This window comes from Gossypium raimondii, chromosome 13, assembly GCF_025698545.1.
Source record: "Gossypium raimondii isolate GPD5lz chromosome 13, ASM2569854v1, whole genome shotgun sequence".
NCBI lineage: Eukaryota > Viridiplantae > Streptophyta > Magnoliopsida > Malvales > Malvaceae > Gossypium > Gossypium raimondii.
The window spans coordinates 49,395,268-49,423,212 of NC_068577.1; the positions used below are offsets into that span (position 1 = coordinate 49,395,268).

General features: G+C 30.6%; 3 protein-coding genes across 3 annotated transcripts; 2 read left to right on the forward strand and 1 right to left on the reverse strand.

The window, feature by feature from the left end:
- LOC105782910 (growth-regulating factor 4) lies at window positions 1-4,138 on the reverse strand. Its single transcript, XM_012608005.2, has 3 exons — window positions 3,766-4,138; window positions 2,600-2,969; window positions 1-684 (listed from the first exon to the last, which is right to left on the reverse strand). The coding sequence occupies exons 1-3, from the start codon at window positions 3,995-3,997 to the stop codon at window positions 291-293; spliced, it is 996 nt and encodes a 331-aa protein (XP_012463459.1). The 5' UTR covers window positions 3,998-4,138; the 3' UTR covers window positions 1-290.
- A 9,749-nt stretch (window positions 4,139-13,887) lies between these two features.
- On the forward strand, window positions 13,888-14,425 carry LOC105784212 (L10-interacting MYB domain-containing protein). Its single transcript, XM_012610016.2, has 2 exons — window positions 13,888-14,226; window positions 14,318-14,425. Exons 1-2 carry the CDS (start codon window positions 13,888-13,890, stop codon window positions 14,423-14,425), a joined length of 447 nt encoding a protein of 148 aa, XP_012465470.1.
- Window positions 14,426-20,157: 5,732 nt separating this feature from the next.
- LOC105783674 (tocopherol O-methyltransferase, chloroplastic) lies at window positions 20,158-27,848 on the forward strand. The gene is made up of 6 exons (XM_012609257.2): window positions 20,158-20,667; window positions 25,597-25,766; window positions 25,851-25,955; window positions 26,103-26,306; window positions 27,317-27,419; window positions 27,551-27,848. The coding sequence occupies exons 1-6, from the start codon at window positions 20,319-20,321 to the stop codon at window positions 27,655-27,657; spliced, it is 1,038 nt and encodes a 345-aa protein (XP_012464711.1). The 5' UTR covers window positions 20,158-20,318; the 3' UTR covers window positions 27,658-27,848.
- The last annotated feature ends 97 nt before the right edge of the window (window positions 27,849-27,945 follow it).

Genomic DNA, 27,945 nt, shown 5'->3' on the forward strand with positions numbered 1-27,945 from the left:
TCCAAGCAGAAAAATTGATGCTCTTTCATTCATTCCATTAAAACTGCAATGTCTGATTTTTTTTCCAGTTACTTGCTAGGGTTTGTTTTATTTTATACCAAAACCCTAAACCTTACAGTGTACTGACACTACACACATTCATGCGGAAGCAAAATCATCAAAGAGTACAATATTAGTCAGTAGCTAGAACACTTCCAGGCCTTCTCTCCGATCGGGGTTCCAGGAAATCCCAAATATCTGTTCATTCAACCATCTGCAGCGTAATTCAAATGCGGGTTTCGGAGGATCAACTATGGAGTTTGAAACTCACCGTGTGGAGAATGAGAACCAGTTGTGGAGAAGTCAGATGATGCCATCGGAATGGATATCGATAGCTGTGTTGTAGAAAATGAGGTCTGGTTGGATCTGTCGTCTTCAAGAGCTGACCAGGTGTCCCTGGTTTTAGGCCACTCGTCAAAGAACGGCCGAAGAGATTGACCCTCGGGCTTCACAGTTTCTCCCGAGTTGAAATCGCTGAAAAACGAATGCTGAGGGTAATCATTCAGTAAGACCGGGTTGCCATCGGATTTTGACTGAGGAAATGAAGAGACTCTAGATTGCATTAGAGGCCAGGTGTCCCGGTTGCTTCCCAAAGCCTCAGAGATGAAACTATGCCCACCCGCGTCGGGTTTTATTCCTTGAGACCTACGTGTTATAATGAGTGGAGTAAAACACATCAAAAGCATAATCAACCAGCACCAGACCAAAACATCAAGTCATACATCCGATAAATAATCTGGTTAAATTACATCATAATCATTCATCAGATGTAAAACGTACAAATATAGTTCAGAGGCAGTCCAATACTTACCCGAAAAGGAGCAGGCAGGTATGGCTAAAACAAATAACAGAGTTTGAGCAATTTGAATCGAATACCAAAATCAAACATGATACAAATTCGGTACTATCTGAATGCAATACAAGCATGAACTTATTAGGATCGGGAAAGGCATATGCACTAGGGGAGTTGACCTATATAAATGAATCTGCATAGACCTCATGAGAACAACATGGATATATGTAACACTGAAACCTCGGACAACCAGTCATACTATGTCCAGATGCTAGAACATTGACACAAACCAAGTAAACGCGAAAATTATTCAATTCCTCGGAACATTTTGCAGTCATTTCAATAAAGACTGTTGAAAACCATGTGGCCGCAAAGCTAATAGTGTTAAAGGTTAAGGCTAATTCAGAAAAGCACATAACGAAATTGGAATAATAAGAAGAAAAGTGTATTGGGGCAAAGGACAACCTAGACTTTGACGACATGATGAAACAAGAGACACAATAGCATAGATACACAAATGTCCCAACATATACAATATCAATTATTAATGCACCAAAATTTATAAAAATACAAAATACCATAAACATGATCGAGACATAACAAAATTACACCAACATAACATGAATAATCAAATTGTCTGGTCTAGAATAACCTACCAACAATAAAGACCGCTAACAGAATGTGCAGGCAAAAGTAAATTCGAGCAACAGATGAATTTCAAAGTCATATTACATAACATAGACAGTAAAACACATTCACTTTCCATCTTGTAAGACCTCGAACTCGGGATACCCTATAATTTCTTTCCCCAAAAATAGCAGGTAATATGATACTTTTAGAACAAGGTTCCAACAACAACAGTAAAGTGAATTCGACCTTTCGTATCTTTCCCGTCTGACAGAAAACAGAGAGGGTCAATATGCCACTAGTTCAGAATGCTTGTAAGAATTTTTTTGGACGAATTAAACAAAGGAAAAATACTCAAAAAAAGACGGTAAAAAACACACTCAGCTATGACAATGGAATCCTACAGTGTATTCATAAACATAAGGGCCCGGAACCCTGGGAATTGCAGAGTTCTTTTTTTAAAATGTTTCAAGGAACTAATCCATTACCCACATCGTAGGAATATATCAACAGGAAACCTACTAAATTATAACAGTAATGGGACCAACAAGAACCAAACCTAGCTGCAAAACTAATGTATAGCTTTCGGAAATTCATTGCAGAGAACAAATAGTTCTTGAGAACCACGAATCATGTACCACGTTCCGGGGCCTGGAAACAGGTGGGTGCACGTGCTCAAGCACTCAGAAGCTATGAAGTGAATACAGTTTTCAGCTTTCTGCAAAAAAGTACCCCATCCCTCTAGGTAAAAACAGGAAGAGTGGATAATTTCGCACGCAGTAGCATGATATTGACAATTCTCATGGTAGTCAGACAGCAAAAACGAACTTCCCGGAGAAAACAAAAGCAAAAAGACTAGAAAAGAATAACTGTAAGCTAAGAACAAATTTCAGCTGCGACACTACTGAACTCATCATCCATCCTTGAGGACACCAGGGCCCGGAACACTGAGCTTAACAGAAACTTTCAAGTTTCTGCAATACCTCCATTACCCAAATGAGAAGGAATCCGCAATTTTACTCCTACCACACACTCTAACAGATACGGGTCCGATAAATAATATATCTAGAATCCGTACACATCTCAACAATATATCAATCTTTTCCAAGCTAGGAATAAAACTATGTGAAGCGAATTTACCTATAATCTTTCCTCGGGATTCCATAGGGGATTGACTCCACATGATAATTAGACTGACCGGTTGCCAAAGCAGTGACTTGCGTACCACCAAAGGCATGTAATGGAAGGCTCTGGAAGCTTGCCGTCCCAGTCCCACCACCACCGGTAGTACTACCAGAAACAGTCAATGATGTCACAGTAGATAATGACTGTGCCATAGTTTGTGATTCCACAGGCTTTCTTGAACGGTTACGGCCACGGTGCATATGGCGCTCGCAATACTTTGAGTCCGGATACGCATCTTTGGAACACCGCCATTTCTTGCCATCGGTCCTCCTACATCGTCCTGGCTCCGGATCCACCTTCTTCCCATAAAAGGAACAATACCCCACTGCAATATTACACTCAATTCAGATTCATAACAAAGTTTTTCATTAACAAATGGAACAAAACATGAATGAACGTAGGTTCCAAGTTTAACAACATACGAAACCAACAATATAATAGATTCTAACAATGATGTTACAAAGAACAAATTTCTATATAACAAATATCAGAATCTAATCATCAAAACAAAAATATCAGAAAATGAATAAAAAGGTGAAAAGTGATGCAACATTTGTTGATTAAGACATCAAAAACCAAACATGTCTGGAATTTAGCTGTAAGAAATTATTATTTTTTTGGGTGAGTGAATCGGTATGAAAAACAAGGAAAGGGACCAATCTTTCTCCTTAAAATGTGATTTTAATGTTATTAAAAGTCAATTTAGATTATCCATTGGAACTATGAAATAATCAAATATTCCACTCATAATATCAAAATTTTATCTTAAAACTCATTTAAAATGGGCAAATCGTTGCTTGAAACTGAGCCATCTTTTTTATTTTGTTTATATTTTACTTTTAAAACTATAAAAAAGAAGAAGAAGAAGAAGAAAGTTTAAAGCATTTCAAAATTCAAAACCCCCCAAAAAAATTCAGTTTTTTAAACAAGAAAACACCCAATCAATAAACAAGATTCCTCAAATCAAAACAAAACAAACCCAGAAAAGAAGGGAGAAGAAAAAAAATCAAAACATCAAATCTTTAGAAATTTATAAAAATAAATAAATAAATAAAGGAGAGGGTTTTAAAGAAGATGCTAAGAAGAAGAAGGAGAAAAGAAAAAAAAAATATTATGCTTACTGGTAGGGTGGTGAAAGAACCTTTGAGATATGGACTCAAAGCTCTTCTGAATAGGGAGCACAAGATCAGGTGGCACTGGCAAACCTGCCATCATATACTTAAAGATCAAAGCTTGATGTTCCAGCTCCTGCCACTGTGACACTGTAAATGGTGATGATGACGACCTCATTGCTACCATCCCCACACCGGCACTCTCAGCCCCCCCACCACCTCCACCACCGCCACTATTCATCCTTCAACCACCACCCAAGAAACTTGTACTTAATAAATTATACAACAACACTGGTACAAGAGGGCAAAAGAAAACAATAAAAAAAGAAAAGAAAAGCTCGATTTGCCCACTATTTTTCTTTTCTATTCCAACAAGATAAGTTTTTTAAAGCCACAAACTGAAAGATTTATATGAATAAATATTCATAATGATGTTTGGGTAATTATAGGTTAATTAAACCATTGTTGCATTAAGAATGTACTTTAAAATTAATTAGGTAATTAAGGTGTGGTTGGTTTAACTTGAGTTGATTTGATTAAATATTAATGGTATAATAAAGGAAGTTCCTTAAAAAGGACAAGAGAAGAGCTGTCTGTCTGAATGGGAATTGTTTGTTTGTTGTTGTTGGGAAGAGGTAAGTGTTTGTCTTAAGATGAAGTGATGTCAATTATGGCAACTAGTCAATTCTTGATAAAGAGACTACATTATTTATTCATAATTTCCTCTTTTATTTTTATCCACTCCCTTTTTTATAAATGAGTTAAAATTTTGTTTTCTTTTAAAAAAAAAAAATTCATGTTTTGTTTTATTCCAATTAGATTTGAGATTTATTTTTATTCAATGTTAAAACAATTTTTTCTAATAACTACACTTTTAATATTTGAATTTGTATTGTCAATTGAGTCTTAATTCAATTAGTATGAGTACTGTTGTCAAAACGTGAGCTCAATTACATCAAAAAGCATATTATCTTCTTATTTATGGATTGAAGAGGGGATATGGATAATTTTAATATCTTATCGAAACGGTCAACCTTTCTCAAAAAAGAAAAAGAGGAAGAATCATCATCAATCACTTAGGCGTAAGTCACTAATAAAAAATATTATTGCATATGATCCAGGGAGAAAAAAATGAAGCAAGATATCAATTAAAAAAATGTTACATGTTTTTAATGGACCTCACATACATTTTGGATAAAATGAAAAAAAATTGATAATTTAGATACCATTTTATATATAAAAAATTAAGTAGCTAAGAAAAACGGTATAATTTGAGAATTCATTTGGTTAAAATATTTAATTTTTTTATTTTAACATTTTTATAAATTCTTACCATCTTACTTTAACTCTCGTAATTTTTATAAATAAATTTAATGGTTAACATTTTGTAAAATACTTTTAGTCTGATGGTGTGAGTTTTTAATAGGTTAGGACCCACTACAGCTTTAAGTTAGCTGGCAAACTTGAAGCAATAAAGGAATTAGTATATGTGTAAAAAGAAAAAATGAAATCAGAAAATAACTTAACCCTTTTTATCAACTTTCACAGGCTTTTATCTTTAATCTTCTTAGGGACAATTGGGATAAGTACATGATCTGAAAATGTGCGATTAAAAATTGCAAGTCAGATTAACTAAATAAATTTGGTCTTCTCAATAAGTAATTCTAAATTGATATAAATTAGTTTCACATGTCAAATTGACACGTGTTTAACGATGGAGTCAACGATACAAGTGGACTTTAAGTCAATTTGTGAACCTTAGCTTGGTGAACTTTTGGACTAGTCATCTTTACTAAAACTATACGAGGACCATGCGGAGGTCCAGGGTAATTGATTGTCAATCATTCTAAAACGTCTTATCCTAGGATATAGCATCACTGTCACTACCAAGGATATCAAATCAGACTTTTGTGTTTAATGGCCTCAAAATAAAAGGGTCACGCAATCAGCTTATGCACATACTCTTTCCTCAACTCCTAAACTCTCCCATCAAAAGATCTCCTTTTCATCCTTTACCATCTTGATACTATCACTATCTTCCTCCCTTATTAATCTTACGGGTTAGCATTAATATTAATACTACTGTTTAAAATGTAAGTTTCACAATATAACAAAGTGAGAAAATTTAAGTCGAAATTCACATATAAATATTGTTTATATCAATAGTATAAATATAAATACAACATAAATATAATTATTTCGATATATTTATAGATACACTACCAATGAATCACAAACAATTGTTATTTTAAAAAATTTAACATAAATAACACTATTATTAATGAGGTATAACATTTTTTTATGAAGATACGAGAAATCGAATCAAACAAACAATCCTAGACACTGTTCTACCCTCTTAATCAGCTTGCAGCAAATGAGTTAGTTCCTCCAGTGGTTGGTGCAGCATATGGGGAGCCTTGTTCTCGTCTTATTTCCAATTGAGCCATACAGTCTGTCGTCCTATTCGCCTCCCTGTAAACATGCACCACCGTTACCTGCCTTTCCTTTCTTAACAGGTCCTTAACTGATCGAGCCAATTTGCTAGTTGGTACCCTCCCAAAGCTTTTTGTTAATGTCTTAACTACCTCTAAACTATTTGATTCTAGGATCAACTGATGAAACCCCATCAACCAAGTTGCAAACAACTTATCATACATACCCTAGTACTCAGTTTCTAATATTGTAGTACTATCTTTATTCTTGGTAAAACCAGTGGTCTATTCTCCTTGATGTGTTGGATCCGGTGCCCTAAGTGTAGTATATTCATTTCTATATTTGTATTTTCTCAAACATATTGGTTTAATAAAATTATCTATAAATTAAATTAATATCCTTTGTATATTGTCTTCAATGGTTTTTGCATGCAAAGTAAAATGGAACTAAATATTAGCTCATTGGTTATCTAACGTTTAATTAATACTAAGCGGTATTACGTGGTCGGATCATAATACAGAAGTCGTTTTTCATACACTTTCTAAATATTTTTTTTGAAAGATAAATTCATTAATTCATTCAATGAATGGAACCATACAAATCAGGGGGAAAATAGTAAACACTCATCGTAGATGGTAAAAGACAAGCTTCATCAACACAACAAAGGCTTTAACCTTAGCATCAATAGACCATTATGACACGTTGACAATTGGATTTGTCACAACTCAAGCACGACACATCTGGAGTGATTACAAGCGCATTTAATACGATAAGGAAATTAGACTCGAATGGTTCAAAGCGGCGAGCAAAAATCAACAAAAGAATCGAGCATTCACCAAACTAGAGAGGATGACAACAAAATCATCCCTAAAATTACTTATAAAATTAAGATTACATGCATAAGCAAGACTAACAAACATGCTACAAAAGCAAACAAAAACGTCTAAAACTGAAGACTTATTAAACAATGGAAAAACAAACAAAAAAACTTATAAAACAGAAGACAACATAGATCCGAATCGACTCGTGAAATCATTTATTATTCTAAAACACTCTCAAAATAGAAACATGTTAAGAAGCTGATGAATAGCCACTCATTTTCTAAGAAAATTACTGGTGGCCGGTGGAGTTTTAGCGAATGACAGGCACTGTCATCTGTCCATCATAACTTGTGAAGACAGTAAAGATACCTACAAAATATATCTGCGAACTGAAAAAAGAGAAGACATGTGGAGTAAATGAGAAAGAAAAAAAAGAGTTGATGGGAGGGGAAATAAGGTGAGCAATAACCATCTAGAGGCTAACAGCACCACTAGGCAAAACAAAATATAAGATGCAAAAGACGTTAGAAAAGTTTTTAGAATTTTTTTTTCTAAGTCGAGTTAACTTTCTAAATATTTGTACTTTTTAATAAAGGCTGCATAATTCGAAATTATGGTAGCTTAATAATATTGTAATAATTAAAGGTGGTCTAATATTTATAGAAAATAAGTTTTGGGTTAATTATTTTCCATATATACCCTTATATTAATTAAGAAAGAGGTTTTGGGGGTTGAAATTGAGAATGAAATTGAAAGTCAATGAGCTGACAAAATATTATATATTGATGTAAGATTTTGATGGTACTTTAGTATCATAATTGGGTGATAAATTTGTACTAGGATTACCGCACATAACGTTGTGCATTTAAGGAACAATTACCAAACCAACTTTATGAGTTTTAAATTTTAACTTTGTCCTCCATGTGATACATATTTTAACCTCATACAACTATGAATATATTAATTATAAAAAAAATTACAGCATATTCAAGTTTTACGTTTTTTTTCAAGACTTTGCTTAACATTGTTTTTGAGAAAAAAAATTTTAAGAAGAAATTAAAATTTTTAATTTTCGGAAAAAAAGTGTTTTGGTGTCAATTTTTGGTTTGAGGAGTATTTTTTTCTCTCAAAAAGTAATTTATTTAGTAATATTTTTATCTCAAAAGTGTTTTCTTTTTAATATCAAAAATGCTTCTTAGAAACAATACTGAACACAGCCTAAATTATATATAAAGCCAAGGTTGGTGGTTCGAGCTACCAACTGAGATGTCTTCCTTCGAAAACTGTATACGGCTTACATTGAAATATTCGAATAATTTCTATATACTCATTTATGGAATAATTATATCCTCTTGAGAATCACCCAATCTCCTCTTTTAAACCTAAATCTTACACAATAAACTACAAATGGAGCTTGACTTTGAAGCTATTACTATTATTCTTCAAAACAGATTTTAGATCTAAATTTGAACCTCTTTTTTTGAATAAATAATAAAAGAAGTGTAAATTAAAAAGTAAAACATAAGAATGGTGAGCTGTCCAAATCTAGTACGTACACACCATCAATTAGCTTTAGGAAAAATGAGAACCCCTAATAATTTGCTCCCTCACCCACTCACTGTCACCCCTTTACCTGACAACACCAACCTCACATTATGGGCTGCACCCAAGGCCCAATACTACCAACCGGCTACACCCGGTCACTCACCCTGTTTGTTGGAAATGAGGTGACATGTTTCATTCCCTCCGACCATTTATGCCTTTGTGTTCAATTTTGCTCTTCTTTTTTTTTAAATATACAGAGTTTGATATGTTTGTAAAATTTTCATAAATGTGGTTATATAATATAATTAAAGCAAATGTAAGTTATCAAAAATAAAAAACCATATTCTAGATTGGGGGGTAAAATCTGAGTATGAATACTGAAATAGAATCATAGGAGTGGGGCAGGTAAAGGCAATAACAAAGCGGTGGGGTCCATAGGGGTTGTTGCAACTTCAGGGATAGGCATCACATTGTGTGGTGGGACTGCCACTTCATAAATTCTATGGACCATTCTTGAATCTACCACCTCCGTCTTTATCATTGTATTTTCTTTTCTTTTTAATTATAATATGGTTTTGATTTTTTAAGGCATGTAAGGAAGGACATTTTTTTAAATTGTATCAAGTGCATGACACGTATGTCTTTTAAGCAATTCTTCAAGACCAAATTTTAACTCAATCCTAAAAATAATAGATTTGTGAGGTAGAATAAATTCGACTCGAATCAGAGAGCAGAAGTAAAAGGTGCTTGAACCTAGTTAAAATCTAAAATGCTCAACTGATAGCATTTATTATTATTGGAGCTGTGGGAAAAATGCTCAAGTGATGGGTCGTTTATTAATTTGGGGACTATAAAACCTACTATAGGGACTTGTACCTAAATGGGTTTTCAAACTATGAATTTTCACGCGAATTTAAGTTTCTCCATCTTTAATTTCAATGAAATTTAAAGTCGTGCTTACGGAAATAATAATTATTTATTTAAATAATATAGGATTAAAATTATTTATCATAAATAAATTTTAATTATTTTTTGTCTCGTCAAGTTTTATCAAATTTAAGAGTCATTGATATTTTCACATATGATCATGCTTAATGTGATATTTTAATACATTCGAGTATTTCATTTGACAATTTTTTTATTAGATAATCGTATAGTATAATCTTGAAAGCATCATATAGTAACTAATAATATAATGTCGATCGAGTCTTAACTCAATTGATATGAGTATTGTTGTCAATGCAAGAGGACGTGGATTCGAGTTTGCTGAAGCGTATTATCCTTCTATTAATGGGTTGAGGAGGAGCTATAGATAGTTTTAGACATTATGTCAAGAAGATATCAGAACTTATAATAAGATAATTAAAAAAAAAAAGAAAGAGAATATAACGAAGCATTGGAAGAAACTAAGATTATTATGCGACGAAGAGTGGACCCGCTATCACATGTTGCTAGCATATTTTGCAGGGGAACATTTTGGCAACATGTGTGTGGTTACTTTTCAATGCCAATTAACTATCCTGCCAACCCAATTTTAAATGAACTCAACTATATATGAAAAAGAGAAAAATAGTCCTTTAAATTTTTTATTTTGCTTGTATTTCTTTATACAACTTACTTGTAGTTCCCTACGGAGGAAATAAACTCTTCCATATTAGAAGGTTTGAGGACAAAGGTGAGAGTAAGGGAGTATGGTTAGTTGTTTGTCTAAGTCTCTCTTTCATTGGGCAATTACAAGATTTGTAAATGACAAGTGATGGTAGTTATGTTGGGTGATGCCTATTAGCTTGGTGAAGCTTGCTATTTGGTATACCATTGTTCTTTGGGGAGGTGTAACAACTTGATTTTCAGTGATTTCGGAACTTGGGTCTGTAAATATTATTTGGGTCAATTATAATATTATCTTGAATTTTGGTCTGACGAATTTGTTAATTGGATAGTTAGTTACGGTACAAGTGTTTTGACCCTAAAGGAAGTGGTGCCAGAAAATGAGGTATTGTGACATCGTTTCTATAAACCGAACTAGTAAATATTTAATAAAAATATTGATGGAGCTATTTTATAGATGAATTAAATTTTGGATAAGTAATTTCGCCGAATTGATAACTAATTAAGGTACAAGACTAAATCGTAAAAACTACAAAAATTAATCGCTATTGATTTTTATTAGTTAAAAGATTTAAATAGGAATTGTTCAAGGGTTTGTATGGCAATTAAGCCATTTAAATTGAAGTGGACGGTTAGTGCTTGAATATATTATAATTTATATGTTAATTTTTAATTAAAATAATAATATGGTCTTCCCACCAATTTAGCTAACAAAAGAAAGAACCAAAAGGCCATTTTTAAGCTCCAATTATTCGGCCCTCTTGCACGGTAGGTGTAGGTAGGCCCCTTTTTCTTATTTATGAAATTTATATTTTTGAGATCGTTGTAGCTCGATTTAGTTAATTCGGGTGTTAATTTTTAAAATTGTTAAAGTTTATAAACATTACCATTGATGTATCTTGAAGCTTTTGGTGTTAAATAGTTTGATTGTAAGCTTAGATGTGATAAATGACTAAATTATAAAGTGAAATTTGTTAGTTTTGAGTAAAGGGCTAAAACCTAAATATTTTGAAAGTGATATGAAGTTTCTATAATTATTGATTTTAAATGGTTATATAAGGATAAGATTGAAATTGGATTGAAAAACGAAGCTTAAATTTAAAATATATAGCTATTTTAGTTTTAAGGACTAAATTGAATAAAAGTAAAATTTAAAGAAGCTTTTGAAAAGTGAAATTGAATTGACTTATACTTATAATAGGATGGTGTAAAGCAATTGAAATTGATAAACTGAAATGATTTATTATAGATTGGGATTTGAATCAATTGGAAGATAATTTAGAAAAGGAGAAATTGCGATTAGTCCCTAACACATTGTTTGTTGTTGTTTTCCAAGTAAGTTCACATGGAACTTACTGTATTTTCTTATTATATTTGAATTGTGTGTTTGTATTTATTAATTATATATACAAGTGTAATTTTGGTGTTATGACATCTAAAGGACTAAAGCGTAAAGTATGATTATACGATTACGAGATATGATATTAATGTAATTCCAGAATAATTTTATTAAACCATGAGTTAATATTTAATTCAATTTTATTTTGCATACAAAACCATTGAGGACAATATACAAGGATGTTAATGTAATTCATAAATAATTTTATTAAATCAAATTATTCGAAAAAAATACAAATTTTGAGAAAATATAATACACTTAAGGCACCAAATCTAACAAATTCTCGATAAGTCTTTTACCAACACTCATTTGGCATTGTTCACTTTTTTCTTCAAATCTCAATTTTTTTTGTTGGTTGCCTCTACTTAGGCTGCGTTCTTTATTGCTTAAGAGATGAGCTTTTACCTGGAAAAGTGCTTTTCTTTGAAAAGCAATAAATAAAAGCCTTCATTTGGTAGCCACACGAACGCTGGTTCTCTTCTTTGCTCTCATCTCTTCTCTCATCGTTGGTTCTTTGTTCCTCTGCCCTCTACTGGTTCTTTGTTCCTCTTCTCCACCACCGGTGAGTTTATCTTTTTCTTCTCTTCTTCTCTTCTTCTGTATATTTTTGTTTGTCTTTATTATGGGATTGATTTTCGTCTAGGTAACTCTATTTTTTTTTCAGATTTCATTTACTGTAGTTGTTGGTATTAAGGCCTTGCTAGTTGTAGTTGTTGGTATTAAGGCCACCCCTATTTGCTGCATTCAAAGGCAAATCCAAATATAAGAGAAATTGGCTATGTTGCTTCAACTCTTCCAAGGCTTTTTTTTAAAATACCCGAGTCTGACATGTGTTTTTGATATGACCATGTCGACCTTCTACTATATCCATGTTCAAGCTACATAGCATTTCAGAGATGAGTAGCTTTAGGTTTAAGTGATGTAATTTATTTCTACAGCTAGAATAGGTTTCATTTGTCGAGAAATCAAACTTGCTTATCAGATAAATAAAGCATATATCGAGGTCAAATACCTTTATATTGTCGACAAGCTCCTTAGGAGCCACTTATGTGCTTAAGAATTCATCGACTTGTTGAAGTGTTTTCTTTCGGTCCTGTTAGAAATAGCAGCAGGTTAGTTGAATCATTATGTTTAGGCCTTTGGTATAAAGACCAGAACTTTTGGTAGTCCATTCAAAGAAAGCCACAAAATACTTGATTTTCAATCAAATTTATGAAAAAGAACGAACAAGTGAACGGTAGACCATGGCGACTTACCTCTGCAAACAGGAGCTTCTTGCTTAGAAGCTGAATGATAGCAGCAGAGCCTAAAACTTGGAAGTATTGGTCAAAACTAGTTCAATCGGAGATTACCACATTCATCTCCGCCTGCTATTATGTGGTTCAATCTGATGTGAATGTGATTGTTATCTATGCTCTAGATATTTGCTAAACATATTTTTTTCAGAATACATAACTAGTCATCTTATTAATGTGCAATATAATTGATGCCTTTCTTTCCGTGGAATAGGCGTCTCAACAACAACTCATTGACAGTACAATTCCTCCGTCCTTACCTCTTGTTATGACACCGCAAGTCTTTGTGAGTGTTGCTATCGAAATTCTTTTTCCATACCTTAGCTTCAAGTACAATACATAATGGCTTGGAAAATTAGTACACCAAATTATCCGTTGATTTGCTTCCTTGATCTCTAGGTTTAATTCATAGGAGAAATGAAGAAATGTATATATGACACAAACTAGATTTTCTTAAAAATACCACCACAAATCCTTAAAAATGAAAATATTTCCTTTTTCTATTTAAAAGTGAAGTGAGAAGGGTAATCAAATGTCACTACTTCAACAGCATTCAAAGCCTTAAAAATAATTATAATATTTAATTATAATATTTAATTATAATATTTAATTTAGAATTATTAGTTAAATAAAGCTAAAACAAAATAAATTTTTGATAATTATACATTTAAAATTAATTATAATTTAATAGAATCTATGATAAATACATTTTTAAAATAATTAGAACTTAAATTACAAATATTAATTAAAACTTGTGTTTATAAATGTTGATGAAGAGCTCTTCATCAAGAGTAATTTTAACCTTTAATTCTCGTGATTTTTTTCATTTTTAATGATGGTAATGATAAAGTTATATCATTTTACCATGTTAATCAATTTCTTGGATTACTTCATTATTATCATTATTACTGTTATTTGTTCATGTATATAGTTAAAATTTTGATACACATGTAAACATATATACTTATGTGACATTTGATTTTCTTGATTGCTTTACTGGCTGAAATGAATCTATTCGTATACACAATAGATGAGTACTTCGACGGTTGAAGTTAGTGATGAAAAAGTGAAAGCAATGTGGGATAAGAGATTGACAGAAATATTTTGTGATATTTGTATTAAAGAGATATTGAAAGGCAATAGGTCTGGTACTTATTTCACAAAAGATGGATGGTTGAAAATAATGACCAACATTGAGAAAGAAACGGGTAAGGGTTTTTCACAAAGACAACTTAAAAATAGGTGGGATGCCCTAAAAAAAGAATGGAAAGCTTGGAAGAAACGTAAAGGCGAAGATATTGGTTTAGGGTGGAATCCTATAAAAAGAACCGTTGATGCATCGGATGAATGGTGGGAGAGTAGGCTCCAGGTACATTAATAATTCTAAATATTTTTTTATTTTTTTCTTATTTATGAGGTTATTGATAATTACTGTTATTAAACTATCATTTTATATGTAGGTTGTGCCTGAAGTTAATATATTTAGAACATCGAGCATTGATCCTGAATTCGAAGGGAAGTTGGACCAAATGTTCATGGGGATAGTTGCAACAGGTGATAAAGCATGAGCACCTTCTTCTGGTACACTCTGTAGTGATTTTTTTGAGGATGTTAACAACAACATACCTGAAGAGAATGAAGAAGTAAATATGAGAAATGATGCTCACATTTTAAATGATGTTCACATTTCAAATGATGTTCAAATTGATGGAAACGGTCAAAAAAGAAAAAACCCTGAGATGTTAAGTTCACATTTTAAAACTGGAAGAAAGAAATCCTCAAAGCAAATTGGAGGGGCTGCAAGATTGTCCAGTCAAATAGAAAAATTATGCAATGCAGCTGACAATATGATTCAAGCCACATCTAGTTTGACTCCTGTTATGGATCCATATGGTATTCCACAAGCAGTCAAAATGCTTGACAGCATGTCGGAAGAAGTTCCAGAAGCTAGTCTGCTATACTTTTTCGCACTTAGATTATTGCTCAATAAGGACAAGCGAATTATGTTTTTATCAATTAATCCCAAGATTAGAGCTTTGTGGCTTAAGACGGAAATGGAGGATAGTTGAAAATTTTCTGATCTCTAGGGTTCAAAGATATCTATTATGTGACTAAACAACAATGCTAAACTAGTTTTATCAATAGTTATTCATGTTTGGTTTTTGGATATTGAATTTATGTTCTACTTATTTATGTGTAATCTAGTTTTATTAATAGTTGTTTATGTTTGGTCTTTAGATGTTGAATTTATGTTCTACTTATTTTTTACTAAATTAGTTTTATCAATAGTTGTTTATATGTGATTTTGGATATAAAATTTATTCACAGGTGATGAGTATAGTTGATGATTATAGTGGTGATGAAATTGATGATGAAAGGGAAAAGAAAGAGATTTTACAACGCATGGAATGTTTTAACCGATTATTTGTTGTTGCATCTTCTTTCGTGCAATTATGTTACGAGAAGTATAAATTGAGGCAATTATGCATGGATTCAAAACATTCAGGTGAGACATGGATCCGAGAGATCCTTGTCGGTCACGAATCACGTTGTATGATTAATTTTAGGATGTCTAAAATGGTATTCACAAGTTTGCTGACAAGATACAACTTGCAAACTTCAAGAAACATATCTTCTAGTGAAATGTTGGGTATTTTTTTATACATCTTGGGCATCGGTGCAAAAGTTTCCCAAATTCGAGAAAGATTTCAAAGGTCTGGATCTACAATAAGTCGACACTTTGCAGTTGTGCTTGAGAAAGTTTCAAGGATGGCCACTGATCTAATTGCACTCGAAGATCCTTTTTTTAGCTCAATACCCGAACAAATACGTAATGATTTTAGATATATGCCGCATTTTAAGGTTAAAATTTAATTTTATATTATTATATTTTAATATATTTGGTCGACTAAAAATATGCACGAGAGTAATATGATTATTTGTTCAGGATTGCATAGGTGCAATTGATGGTACTCACATTGCGGCTATTCTTCCACCAAATGAACAAATTCCCTATATTGGAAGAAAAGGTATCCCGACTCAAAATGTTATGGCAGTATGTGATTTTAATATGTGTTTCACATTTGTCATGGCTGGATGGGAAGGATCGGCACATGACACTAGAATATTTCTTGATGCAATTCGAGATCCAAAATACAAATTTCCACACCCTCCAAATGGTTAGATATTTTATTTATATGTGATTTTTTAAATAATAAGGTATAAGTTCTTTAATTGATAATTTTTATTAAAAAAATTCTTGAATTAATTGTTTGTTATATTATGACTTGTAGGAAAATATTATCTTGTTGACTTTGGATATCCTCAAATGAAAGGTTATCTTGAACCATATAGAGGTCAGCAATATCATTTACCTGACTTCCGTAGAGGTAGACCGATATCTGGTAAAGAAGAGATATTCAATCATTCACATTCATCATTACGTAGTGTGATTGAACGAACTTTTGGTGTTTTGAAAAAAAAATGGGTCATTTTAAGGGATATGCCAAGTTATAGTTTTGAAAAGCAAACGATGATTGTTGTTGCTACAATGACGATACACAATTTTATCCGAAAATATGTCAGTCGAAATGATGCAGATTTTATGGAATACGAAGATATTAACTGGGCATATGAGAATAATATTGATTCAGAAAATATGGATGGTCGAGAAAGTGATGATGATGACGACGACGATGATGATAGTGATGATGACGGTGAATCAAACAATTTAAGTGGTTTTGGAATGGAATTAACAAGAGATGCTATAGCTTCTAGTTTAATGAATTCACTTTGAATTGTAAATGCTATTGTAAAATTTTTAATATTTATATTTGATATATAAATATTATCCCTTTTAAAACTTTAATCCAAATATATGTAATATTTTAATTTGTTAGGTTTATGTTTTCTATGTTATGTTAATATCTAATATGAGTTATATATTCAAATACATTTTAAAATAAAATAATACAAATGTGTTAAAAGCATTAATTAAAATTAAAAATAATTTTATAATAATAAAATTGTGTCAATATCTAATTACAAATATTTAATTATTATATTTAAATATTTAAATATAGTTTATATATTCTAATTAAATTTAATAAATAATTAATATTAATTACTTAAAAATTTTAAAATTAATATTATATATTAAAATATTAACAATAAGTTATAATAAATTATTTTTTTATATTTTTGCTAAAATATCATAATATTAACTAATTTGAATATTATTTAAATACATATTTGTTACTTTATAATATCATGTCTAAAATGGACATTTTATTCTTCAAAAGCACTTTTTGACAGCAATACCAAACACTCAAATTTCTCAAAAGCACTTTTTCATAGCACTTTTCAAAAGCAATGAAGAACTGGCCCTTAATCGTTTGTGTTTGGGGTTTTCATTGAACTATAGGTGTGAGAATTATAGAGGTTTCTACAAAAATCTTCAAACTTTCCTCAGAATTGAGTTTCACTACTTGTGATTAATAAATGAGGCAACCCATATATGCAGACGATGGTCTTCTAAACAAAGTTCTCCACCTATATTTCTATAATGGTACTGATAGCTTTAGCCTCTATCAATTTAGTAGATCACATGACTATTACTATGAACTTTTTTGTGCCACATCTAGTCAAGAAGAACCAAGGGTGTCTAGTCCCTAAGTCGCGAAAGGCCGAGGACTGGAAATAAGTTGAAGGGCTCAAAACTTGTAGCATGGGTCACATTTCATAACTGAATCAAGTGCATCCTTCTATACCGTGGGGCAACAATAGCCTTGGTGAAGGACCTAGGTGAGGACCCTTTTTCTTTCGCGGATTTCTCTAAAAACGTAAATTACTTACTATAAAATGAGACATCTTAACAACGGTTGAGAAAAACTTTTCTTATATAAAACAATGTCTGTTAATATATGCCTAAGAGAATAATAGTTGTCGTTAGGAGGCATTTTATACTATGAAATGACATTTCCTAGAGCCGAAGTGTACCTCGCTTCTCTCTTGCAAACGCTTTTTAATTAAAACAAATGAAATAGTTTTTTTTTTTTTTTTGGAAGAAAAAGAGGTTAAGAATACTCTATAAGAGACATTTACGGGCCGTGGAGTGCCCACCTGCATCATCGTGCAGCAAATGCAGAACTTCATCAGGTGGTTCACGGAAAATATTAATGCCTAGCTGTTGGAACATAGCAATGTTAGCCATCTCATCCGCCACCCTGTTTCACCTCCCAACAGCGCCGTAACATTTCCTGCACCGTTCCTTCTATAGCATTTGCTGTCTCCACCATAGTTTTGTTGCATATGAGCTTGATGGCTGCCAAGTTGTCCATTTCCAACGCAATGGATGGAAACCCCATAGACCAAGCAAATTGGAGCCCATCGTAAATACCCCCACAATTACTGTCGTCCTGCCCACGTTAGGGCTGTAGTCGAACACCCAAGCACCATGATGATTTAGTATTTTGCTAGCAAGGTGGGTAAACTTAGAAAATGTAAAGTATGTGAATTTAATGTATTGAAATTATGTGGTGTTTCCTATATCTTTTTATGATTTAGGGAAGATTCTTCTTAATGTTATTCGAACTCTTATTTCTTAATATAAAATATGTATGGTTGTAGACAATTTTCTCAAGTATTTAGGCCTTACATTGTCAGCCTAATTTTATAGCCTTCTGGGCTTTAGTCCAAAATCGATTTGGGCCATTTTATCATTTATTTTCTAATTTTGATTTTAACTTATTTTGTTCTTTTTATTTTATTATATTTGTTTTCATCGTTTTTGAATAAAAGATTATCTAAATATATGTTATACACAAATGTTTTAAACATTGAAGAATTGGGCAGTTTTGAGAAAAAATCGTAAAAATTATAATAATTTTAAATTTTAAAATGGTTTAACTGAGCTTTTTAGCTCTTTAACCTTATTAGTTTGAAAATTATAATTTATTATTATACATTATATATAAACACCCAATTTTGACAGAGATATTGTTTTGCTCACTTTTCTAATATATAAGGGTTAATTTACCTATTTTATAGTAAATAAATTAAAATGCAATCCAGTGGTGGTTTTACCAACCAAATTGACATAAAATTTCATTTTTATATATTATTTATATCTTTTTGGTAGAAACATTACTTAGGTCCTTGTACCTGCTCTGTAGTCATCAAATTCAAAATCGACGTTGGAATAGCCTAAAAAGTACGCATACCACTAAAACTTAAGCCAACAACTGTACTCCCGCCAAGTGTGCATCAATCGAACCCTCCATGACAGTCGACACAACTGTTGGAGTTGCTGCACCTCCAGGCTCCAACAAGTCATTCTCCAAGCCATCACCAGTATGAACAATTTTAATCAACGGCGCATTATCACTTTATAAACTAATGTGAAAAATATAGGGAATAATTTATATTAAGATGATCTTAAAAATTAAGGTTTGTTGACATTAATAAAATTTTGCCACATTATCAAATTTTAAAGATTTAAAATTATTATTATACACTCATCCATATTTAGCCTACCCTCCAACTCTTATTTTCTTTAAAAATAAAAATCAAATAATATAGAACTTTTAAAATTTATTCAATTCTTATTACTGAATATTTAATGCAATATCTAGAAACTAGTTTTTTTAAAGAATAAATTAGTTGCACAAAAATAAATAATATTAACTTTTGAAAAAAATGAGAAGAAAAGATGTTTGTTTAAGATTTAAAAATTAATTATTTTATGTAATTTAATTAAAGTTAAATTAAATTGGAGAAGACAGTAGATATAGATGGATGTATAATAATACTTTGTTATCTTTAAAATTTAATGACGCAAAGACTATTTTGTTAGTGCCTAAAAACTATACTTTTAGAAGGATCCTAATATAAGTTATTCGAACACATAAAGAGGTGGAAAATTAGTTAACATTGCTTCAAATGCCTTTATTTACTAAATTTTGAATATTAAGCAACTCAATTATGACTTTTTATTAATTAGTTTGTAGTTTAATTTAAATTTTATAAGAGAATATGTCATAAAAGTCTCATACTAAGATGTAAAAGAATTTTAAAATAAATATTAATTATAATTATTAAATATAAAATCAGAAACTCAAAACACAAAAGAAAAATATGAACAAGATGATACATCAAATATTAAAAATATAATTTTTTATAAAAAATAAATAAATTAAATAGGGGTAGCTGTAATTGATGATAATGATGGTATGAATGGGACCAAAAGATGATAATGGCATGAAGTTTGTTCTTTTTTACAATAAAAGTTGAAAGGGTTGTTGTAATTTCATTACAACCGATGATCTTTCTCGTATCCATACGCAACTCTGGGGACAAGAACAGCACGCATCTTCCAATTATATCTACAAATCATTAAGCCTCGCTCTGCAATTTCCCCTTTTTAACCCTTCCACCACTACCACACCGACGAAACCATAATCAATGGCTGCCGCGTTACAATTACAAACACACCCTTGCTTCCATGGCACGTGCCAACTCTCACCTCCGCCACGACCTTCCGTTTCCTTCCCTTCTTCCTCCCGCTCGTTTCCATCTAGCAGACGTTCCCTGTCCGCGCATGTGAAGGCGGCGGCGTCGTCTTTGTCCACCACCACCTTGCAGGAAGGGATAGCGGAGTTTTACGATGAGTCGTCGGGGATTTGGGAAGACATATGGGGTGACCATATGCACCATGGATATTACGACCCGGGTTCCGATGTTTCGGGTTCAGATCATCGTGCCGCTCAGATTCGAATGGTCGAAGAATCGCTCCGTTTTGCTGGAATATCGGGTTAGTTTTCTTTACATATTTTTCAATAATCCACGTGTTAGTTTCTGTTGGAAGATTAGATTATGTCGTTGAATTTATCGTTGGCGAGAGTAGTGCCAAGTCCAAACATATAGGTGCTCTTTCCAACTGTTCATGAACTGGAATATCCGTCCAGTGGGTTCTAGAAGAATTTAGATAAAAATATTAAGTTAAAAATATATGGGGTATTTTATTAAAATAATACAAAAAATATTAAAATAGTATATTGTTTTTTTTATTAAAATGGTACAAAAAAAACTAAAACAGTAGAAAATGGAATGCCACAGGCGGCACCAAAGGTGCTTGTGGCAGAAGCTGCACTAATATATTCGTATTTCTACCATTTATTCATATTTTTTTTCAAATTTTATTACTTTAAAAAATATATTATTTTGTAATTTTATTATTTTATATTATTTTAGTACATTATTTTTGAAATGTATTCATTTAGTTTGATTTTTCAATAAATTTAAAAAAAAAACTCTTATTTCGTCCCTTTGTTCGTATTTTTTTCCTAGATTTTCTTACTTTCAATAAAATATATTATTTTCCTATTTTATTATTTTAAATTATTTTAGTACATTATGTTTGAAATGTATTAATTTACTATGTTTTTAAATAAATTTTAAAAAACCCTTATTTGGTCCTTTGTTAGTATTTTTTGGATTTTATTACTTTAAAAAATATTATTTTCTAATTTTCTAATTTTATATTATTTTAGTACATTATTTTTGAAATGTATTCATTTAGTTTGATTTTAAAGTAAATTTAAAAAACTCTTATTTGACCATTTGTTAAGTATTTTTCTTAGATTTTATTACTTTCAATAAAAATATATTATTTTAGCATTTTATTATTTTACATTATTTTAGTACATTATATTTGAAATGTATTAATTTGCTGTATTTTTAAATAATTTTTTAAAAACCCTTATTTAAACCATTTGTTCGTATTTTTCCGGATTTTATTACTTTTAAAAATATATTATTTTTATTTCATTATTTTAGTACATTATGTTTGAAATTTATTAATTTACTGTGTTTTTAAATAAATTAAAAGTAATAAAATCGGGAAAAAATACGAACAAAGGGTCAAATAAGAGTTTTTTAAATTTATTTAAAACACACTAAATGAATACATTTCAAACATAATGTACTAAAATAATGTATAATAATAAAATTAGAAAATAGTATATTTTTTAAAGTAATAAAATCCGAGAAAAAATACTAACAAAGGATGTAAATAAGGTTTTTTAATTTATTTAAAACACAGTAAATTAATACATTTCAAACGTAATGTACTAAAATAATGTAAAATAATAAAATACAAAATAATATATTTTATTGAAAGTAATAAAATCTAGGAAAAAATACTAACAAAGAGTCAAATAAGGGTTTTTTTAATTTATTTAAAATCAAACTAAATGAATACATTTCAAAAATAATGTACTAAAATAATGTAAAATAATAAAATATAAAAGAATATATTATTAAAGTAATAAAATCCGAGAAAAATACGAACAAAGGGCAAATAATGTTTTTTTAATTATTTAAAAACACACTAATGAATACATTTCAAAAATAATGTACTAAAATAATGTAAAATAATAAAATTAGAAAATAGTATAATATTTTAAAGTAATAAAATTAGGAAAAATACTGAAAAAGGCCAAAATAAGGGTTTTTAAATTTATTTAAAAACACAGTAAATTAATACATTTCAAACATAATGTACTAAAATAATGTAAAATAATAAAATACAAAAATAATATATTTTTACTGGAAGTAATAAAATCCGGGAAAAAAATGCGAACAAAGGGTCGAAATAATTTGTTTTTAATTTATTTAAAAATAAAACTAAATGAATACATTTCAAAAATAATGTACTAAAATAATGTAAAATAATAAAATTAGAAAATAATATATTTTTTAAAAGTAATAAAATCTGGGAAAAAAATACGAACAAATGGTTGAAATACGAACATGTTGGTGCAGCCTCTGCCAGGCACCTTTGGTGTCGCCTGTGGCATCCCATTTTCTACTGTTTTGTTTTTTTTTTTTGTACCATTTTGGTAAATAAAAAAATAATATACTATTTTGGTATTTTTTTTATTTTTTTGTATTATTTTAGTAAAATACCCAAAAAATATGTTTCGGCAAAAAGAGAAGTCCATTTAAAATATGAGTCGGGTTTGAATTTGAACATTCAAGGCTTGAGCTCAGCCCGATTCATTTTTAATTTTATAATATTTTATATTATGTTATTTTTATATATTATGTAATTTAAAACACATTCAAAAAAATAAACCTATACTGAATATATAATATTACTCTAATGTAAACATTAAAATAATGTTAAGATTACTATATAAAAAATTTTAATAAATAAAAAAGTATATAATTATTAAATATTAAAATAATATAATATAAATATTTTTAAAAAATTAAAAATAATATCGGTGGGCCTAAAATGGGCTTGAGTTAATCTTTTGCAAATATGGACGGGTTTGGGTAAAATTTTAAGCCATATTTCAGGTCAAACTAAGTTTGGGCAAGCATAAAGTATATTAATATCATGTTTAGCTCCAACTCAAAATCCAACCCAACCCGACTATGAGCACCTCTAGTGCTTCTAGTTGGGTTCGGCTAAAATATAAGTTTAGTACTGTTTTGCTTAAGTCAAGTCCATTATAAGGAAAATAAATCTTGATTTGGCTGGTCGATATTTTATTTGTTTAAATTAATTTTTATTTAAATATAAATTTAAAAAAAACTTTATCCAACGTCCATCCATATAAAAATGAATTTTAAATTTTATCCAAACTTATTTTCTGAACTTTATATTTTAATTAAATCCTTTTATTTTTCAAACGAAACCTTAAAACCTAAATGCGTGATCCGACCAATGAATTATTCCGATATCAAGAGTTACTTATTTAAGAGGATTTCTATGCCAATTATTAAAGCTACTTTTTCTAAAAAAAATGAAATGGTTTAACCAAAATTTTGGAAAGCCAATTCCTTTCTTTATTTAAAATTTAAGGCTTAAAATGTAAAAGTCCTTAAATTTTTCAACAAAAGCAATTAAACCCTCTTTTTTTGCATTCATTTGGGTATCTGAACTTTCAAAATATATATAAAAAAAGACCCTCAAACCTTTAAAAAATTTTTTAAACCTTTTTTTGCACTCAATTGGGTACTTGAACTTTTAAGATGTATAAAAAATCTCTTAAACTAAAAAAAAAGCAATTAAGCCTCGCTTTTATTAAAATTAGAAAAATTAAAATCAATAAAATCTATAAATATTATAAAATTTTAATTAAAAATATTAAAATTAAAATTTATTAAAATTAGAAAAATTATAAAATCGTAAAAAATTTATAAAATATATAGAATTATAAAAAAAATTATAATTTTTCTATAACTTTTATTGATTATCATTTTTCAAACATGTCACGTTGTGTTGCGACACGTGATGACTTTAATTGAAAAACTAGGGTCTTTAAATTTTTTATGATTTTTATAAAATTTTACAATTTTTTTATTTTTTACAATTTTATAAAAAATCTAATTTTAATAAATTTTAATATTTTTTCTAAATTTTTTATTATTTATAATTTCTTTTCTAATTTTTAATAAGAGGAGGGGCTTAATTGTTGTTTTGAAAAATTTTGAAGGTATTTTTGTTGCATTTTGAAAGTTCAAGTACCAATTGAGTGAAAAAAAAGGGGATTAGTTGCTTTTTTTGAAGAAGTTTGAGGGTGTTTTTTAATGCATTTTGAAATTTTAAGTGCTCAATTGAGTGCAAAAAAAAGGGGGCTTAATTACTTTTTCTTGAAAAAGTTTGAGGGTTTTTTTACACATTTAAGCCAAATTTTAAATAACATAAATACCCATAATTCTTTTTGCATAATGGTAAATTTATTTATCGAAGCTCTTTTATCTTTTTAAATCACTTTGGTCTTCCATTTTTAAAATTTAATCAAATTGCACTTTTTGAAAAAGTTAACTGAATTATGAAAATTTGAACGACACTAATATGACAACTCGTGTGAAATAGTTCACGTGTAAGTTGATGATTAATTTTTTGAATTTTAGAATTAAAACCAAAATGATAAAATATATAAATATTGGAATGCTATATTTGCTATTATGCTAATTAGAAATACCACATCAACATTTCATTAGTGATTTAGCGAACCAGTGACCAAAATACTAAGTTTTGATAACGTCAGTTACTAAAATAGAAAATTTTAAACTTGAGTGTCCAAAACAAAACAAAAACATGCGTGACTATTGATATAGCTTACCTTAAAATCAATGTTGTTTAAACTGGATCAAGAACCAGCAAGTGACTTTGAACCGGTTAAATCGGAAACTAGTATGAACGGATTGAACTAAAATTTTTGAATTGTTTAAAAAAGATTACTTAAAATAAAACTAAATGTTGAAACCATATTATCAATTTTAACTATTTTGGTTTAAATTAAATTGATTCTAAAAATCCATTTAAAATTTTTTACCAGTTAACGACAGTGCTGTTGAATTCATGAAAAAGGAGGGGATTATCTGTATATATTTTTAGTCAACTTTGGCTCTTAGAAGCAGCGTTTAAGTGGGATTGACAGGAAATTTGTTCATAATTCAGATATATGTTGGATGGAGTCCATGCAGGAAAAGATTGGTTAGGTTAGTAATATATTTGTAAGCAAAACGTGAATAAGAAAAATAGAGCATTGAAATTGACATCCAAACATGGCCCTAATAGTCATAGATGGTCGAAACTGATGAGTTTTTGTTGTACATCCAGATTTTTGTTGCCTTAATTGGCATGGATGAATAGTTCATTTGTGTTAATTATTTTCTCCTTATCCTCGGGACTCAATTGAAATATCTGAAATTGGGTTTGCAGAGGACCCAGCAAACAGACCCAAGAGAATAGTTGATGTTGGGTGTGGGATAGGAGGCAGTTCTAGGTATCTAGCAAGGAAATATGGGGCAAAATGCCAAGGCATTACTTTGAGCCCTGTTCAAGCTGGAAGAGCCAATGCTCTTGCTAATGCTCAAGGACTAGCAGACCAGGTATGTATTCCTATATTAAAGGCTTTTACCATTAGCCAAATGCAATAACTTATTTATTAGTATAACACGTAGCCGTATTAGCAGGTTTGTTTTGAAGTTGCAGATGCCTTGAACCAACCATTCCCTGATGACCAATTTGATCTTGTTTGGTCTATGGAAAGCGGAGAACACATGCCTGACAAACCCAAGGTTTGTAACTTTCTTTTTTAGTTTCATTTGGCACAATTTCTTTTAAATAATAATAGAAAATAAAATGCATCCTTGCTTGAATTATCTGATAATATCATCTTATAGATTGGTTTTCTTTGGGGTTACAAATTGTGAATAAACTGGCAGTTTGTTAAAGAGCTGGTGCGAGTGGCAGCTCCAGGAGGCACAATAATAGTAGTGACATGGTGCCATAGGGATCTTGGTCCATCTGAAGAGTCTTTGCAGCCATGGGAGCAAAAGCTTTTAAACAGAATATGTGATGCTTACTATTTACCAGAGTGGTGTTCTACTTCTGACTATGTCAAATTATTTCAGTCCCTATCTCTCCAGGTATTTTATTCCTTCATTTTGCTACAAAAATTCATGCAATTCTTTTATTTTTGTCTTACTTGTATCTTTTCTTTTTTGTCATTATCATCATTGATATTTATATACCGTAGATAATTGTTTTTGGGTACTAACTATCTAATCAATAGTAGTTTCGAGAAATATTGTTCTTTACATGAGCACTTTCGGGAACAACTTCCTTTGTGAATAATTTTTTGGGAATAATCTTGAAAGGCTAACTGGATTCTAGCATTATTCCACTTTTAGGATGTCCTGTAAAGCATGAATTGAAGGTTTTGATATGGAAATTGTCAAAGATATCTTCTTAACCTTTCTTTGAGAATGCAAGTGTTTCCTCCTTATTTCTTTAATGAACAACCGTTGTGTTGATACTTAAAAGTTGTTAAAATACTTCAAGTGACTGCAACTTTCATTAACTGCCATTATACCCATAATTTATGTAAGTTATCTTCCATTTTCTCTTGTCCCAATAATCACTTTTAATCCCACTACCTACCATTTTAGAACACTTGTGCTCATTTTCTTTTCATAACTTCCTTGAAAGCACTTTCTTTTCATAAGTTCCTTTTTCAAGGTTTATAAATAGAAGTTTGAGTGTCTCATTTGCTTTTAGGGGACTTTTTTGATCTTTTGGCAAACTTAACTTTATAAAATTCTCTTTGCAACTTTCTTTTTACAATCACAACAACCACCGTAGCTCTCATATTTCTCAACCCTTTATTGCGTCCATCACCACTGCCTACCATCACACTTGTTTCCAGAGTTTGCTCCGATCTTCCTCTCATCATCTCCCCACGACATCTCGTTTTTCTAGATTGTAACGTCTCCTCACCTTACTTAAAGAACCCTTTACATATACTTTTGATAGATTTAAATAAATTTTACCGTATTCGTATCATATCCGTATCTCTTTTTCATCTTGCGTTTTTAATGTTCGTGCTTGATGCAATTAAGATGGTTGCATCATGTAACACCTTTGGGATGTAATGCAGGATATAAAGGCAGGAGATTGGACTGAGAATGTAGCACCCTTTTGGCCAGCAGTGATACGTTCAGCATTGACATGGAAGGGCTTCACATCGCTGCTACGAAGTGGTAATATTATATTTTTTTCAACAATCACGCTTTAATAGAATCATGAGATCAAAATAAATAAATAAACAGCCTCTTAGAAGTAAATTATATTTAGCTTTCTGAGCCTTATTCTTAATTATGGGGTTGATTAGGATTAAAAACAATAAAAGGTGCACTGGTGATGCCATTGATGATCGAAGGTTTCCAGAAAGGGGTGATAAAGTTTGCCATCATTGCTTGCCGGAAGCCAGCTGAGTAGGCCATAACCCAAATCTTAATTTCTACCGTAATTCATCCGCTCAAATCTGTGTCAATGGTGAAGATTCTATATTACATTGCTTTAAACATCCCTTATGGTGTAAGCGAAAATGAGCAAATAAAGTTGTATGCAAAACTGATGCCACTGCAATACGTATGGAGTTTTGAATAAATTGTTTGTTCCATTTCTAAGTCTTAAACATATACTTAAAACAACAGCATTTCCGATCAATATTGTATCTAGATGAATAATAAGGCGCGCCGCTTGCTTTCCAAGCATAGCCAAATT

What these genes read in the sequence shown, in the direction of transcription:
- LOC105782910 (XM_012608005.2), bottom strand. Translation starts at nt 3,997, where the DNA reads ATGAATAGTGGCGGTGGTGGAGGTGGTGGGGGGGCTGAGAGTGCCGGT. An exon ending in GTTCTTTCACCACCCTACCA is followed by an intron (nt 2,970 to 3,765) that starts GTAAGCATAATA and finishes GTAATATTGCAG; the next exon opens with TGGGGTATTGTTCCTTTTAT. An exon ending in ATCCCGAGGAAAGATTATAG is followed by an intron (nt 685 to 2,599) that starts GTAAATTCGCTT and finishes TATAACACGTAG; the next exon opens with GTCTCAAGGAATAAAACCCG.
- LOC105784212 (XM_012610016.2), top strand. Translation starts at nt 13,888, where the DNA reads ATGAGTACTTCGACGGTTGAAGTTAGTGATGAAAAAGTGAAAGCAATG. An exon ending in GGTGGGAGAGTAGGCTCCAG is followed by an intron (nt 14,227 to 14,317) that starts GTACATTAATAA and finishes TTTTATATGTAG; the next exon opens with GTTGTGCCTGAAGTTAATAT.
- LOC105783674 (XM_012609257.2), top strand. Translation starts at nt 20,319, where the DNA reads ATGGCTGCCGCGTTACAATTACAAACACACCCTTGCTTCCATGGCACG. An exon ending in TTCAGTCCCTATCTCTCCAG is followed by an intron (nt 26,307 to 27,316) that starts GTATTTTATTCC and finishes GATGTAATGCAG; the next exon opens with GATATAAAGGCAGGAGATTG. An exon ending in CACATCGCTGCTACGAAGTG is followed by an intron (nt 27,420 to 27,550) that starts GTAATATTATAT and finishes GGGGTTGATTAG; the next exon opens with GATTAAAAACAATAAAAGGT.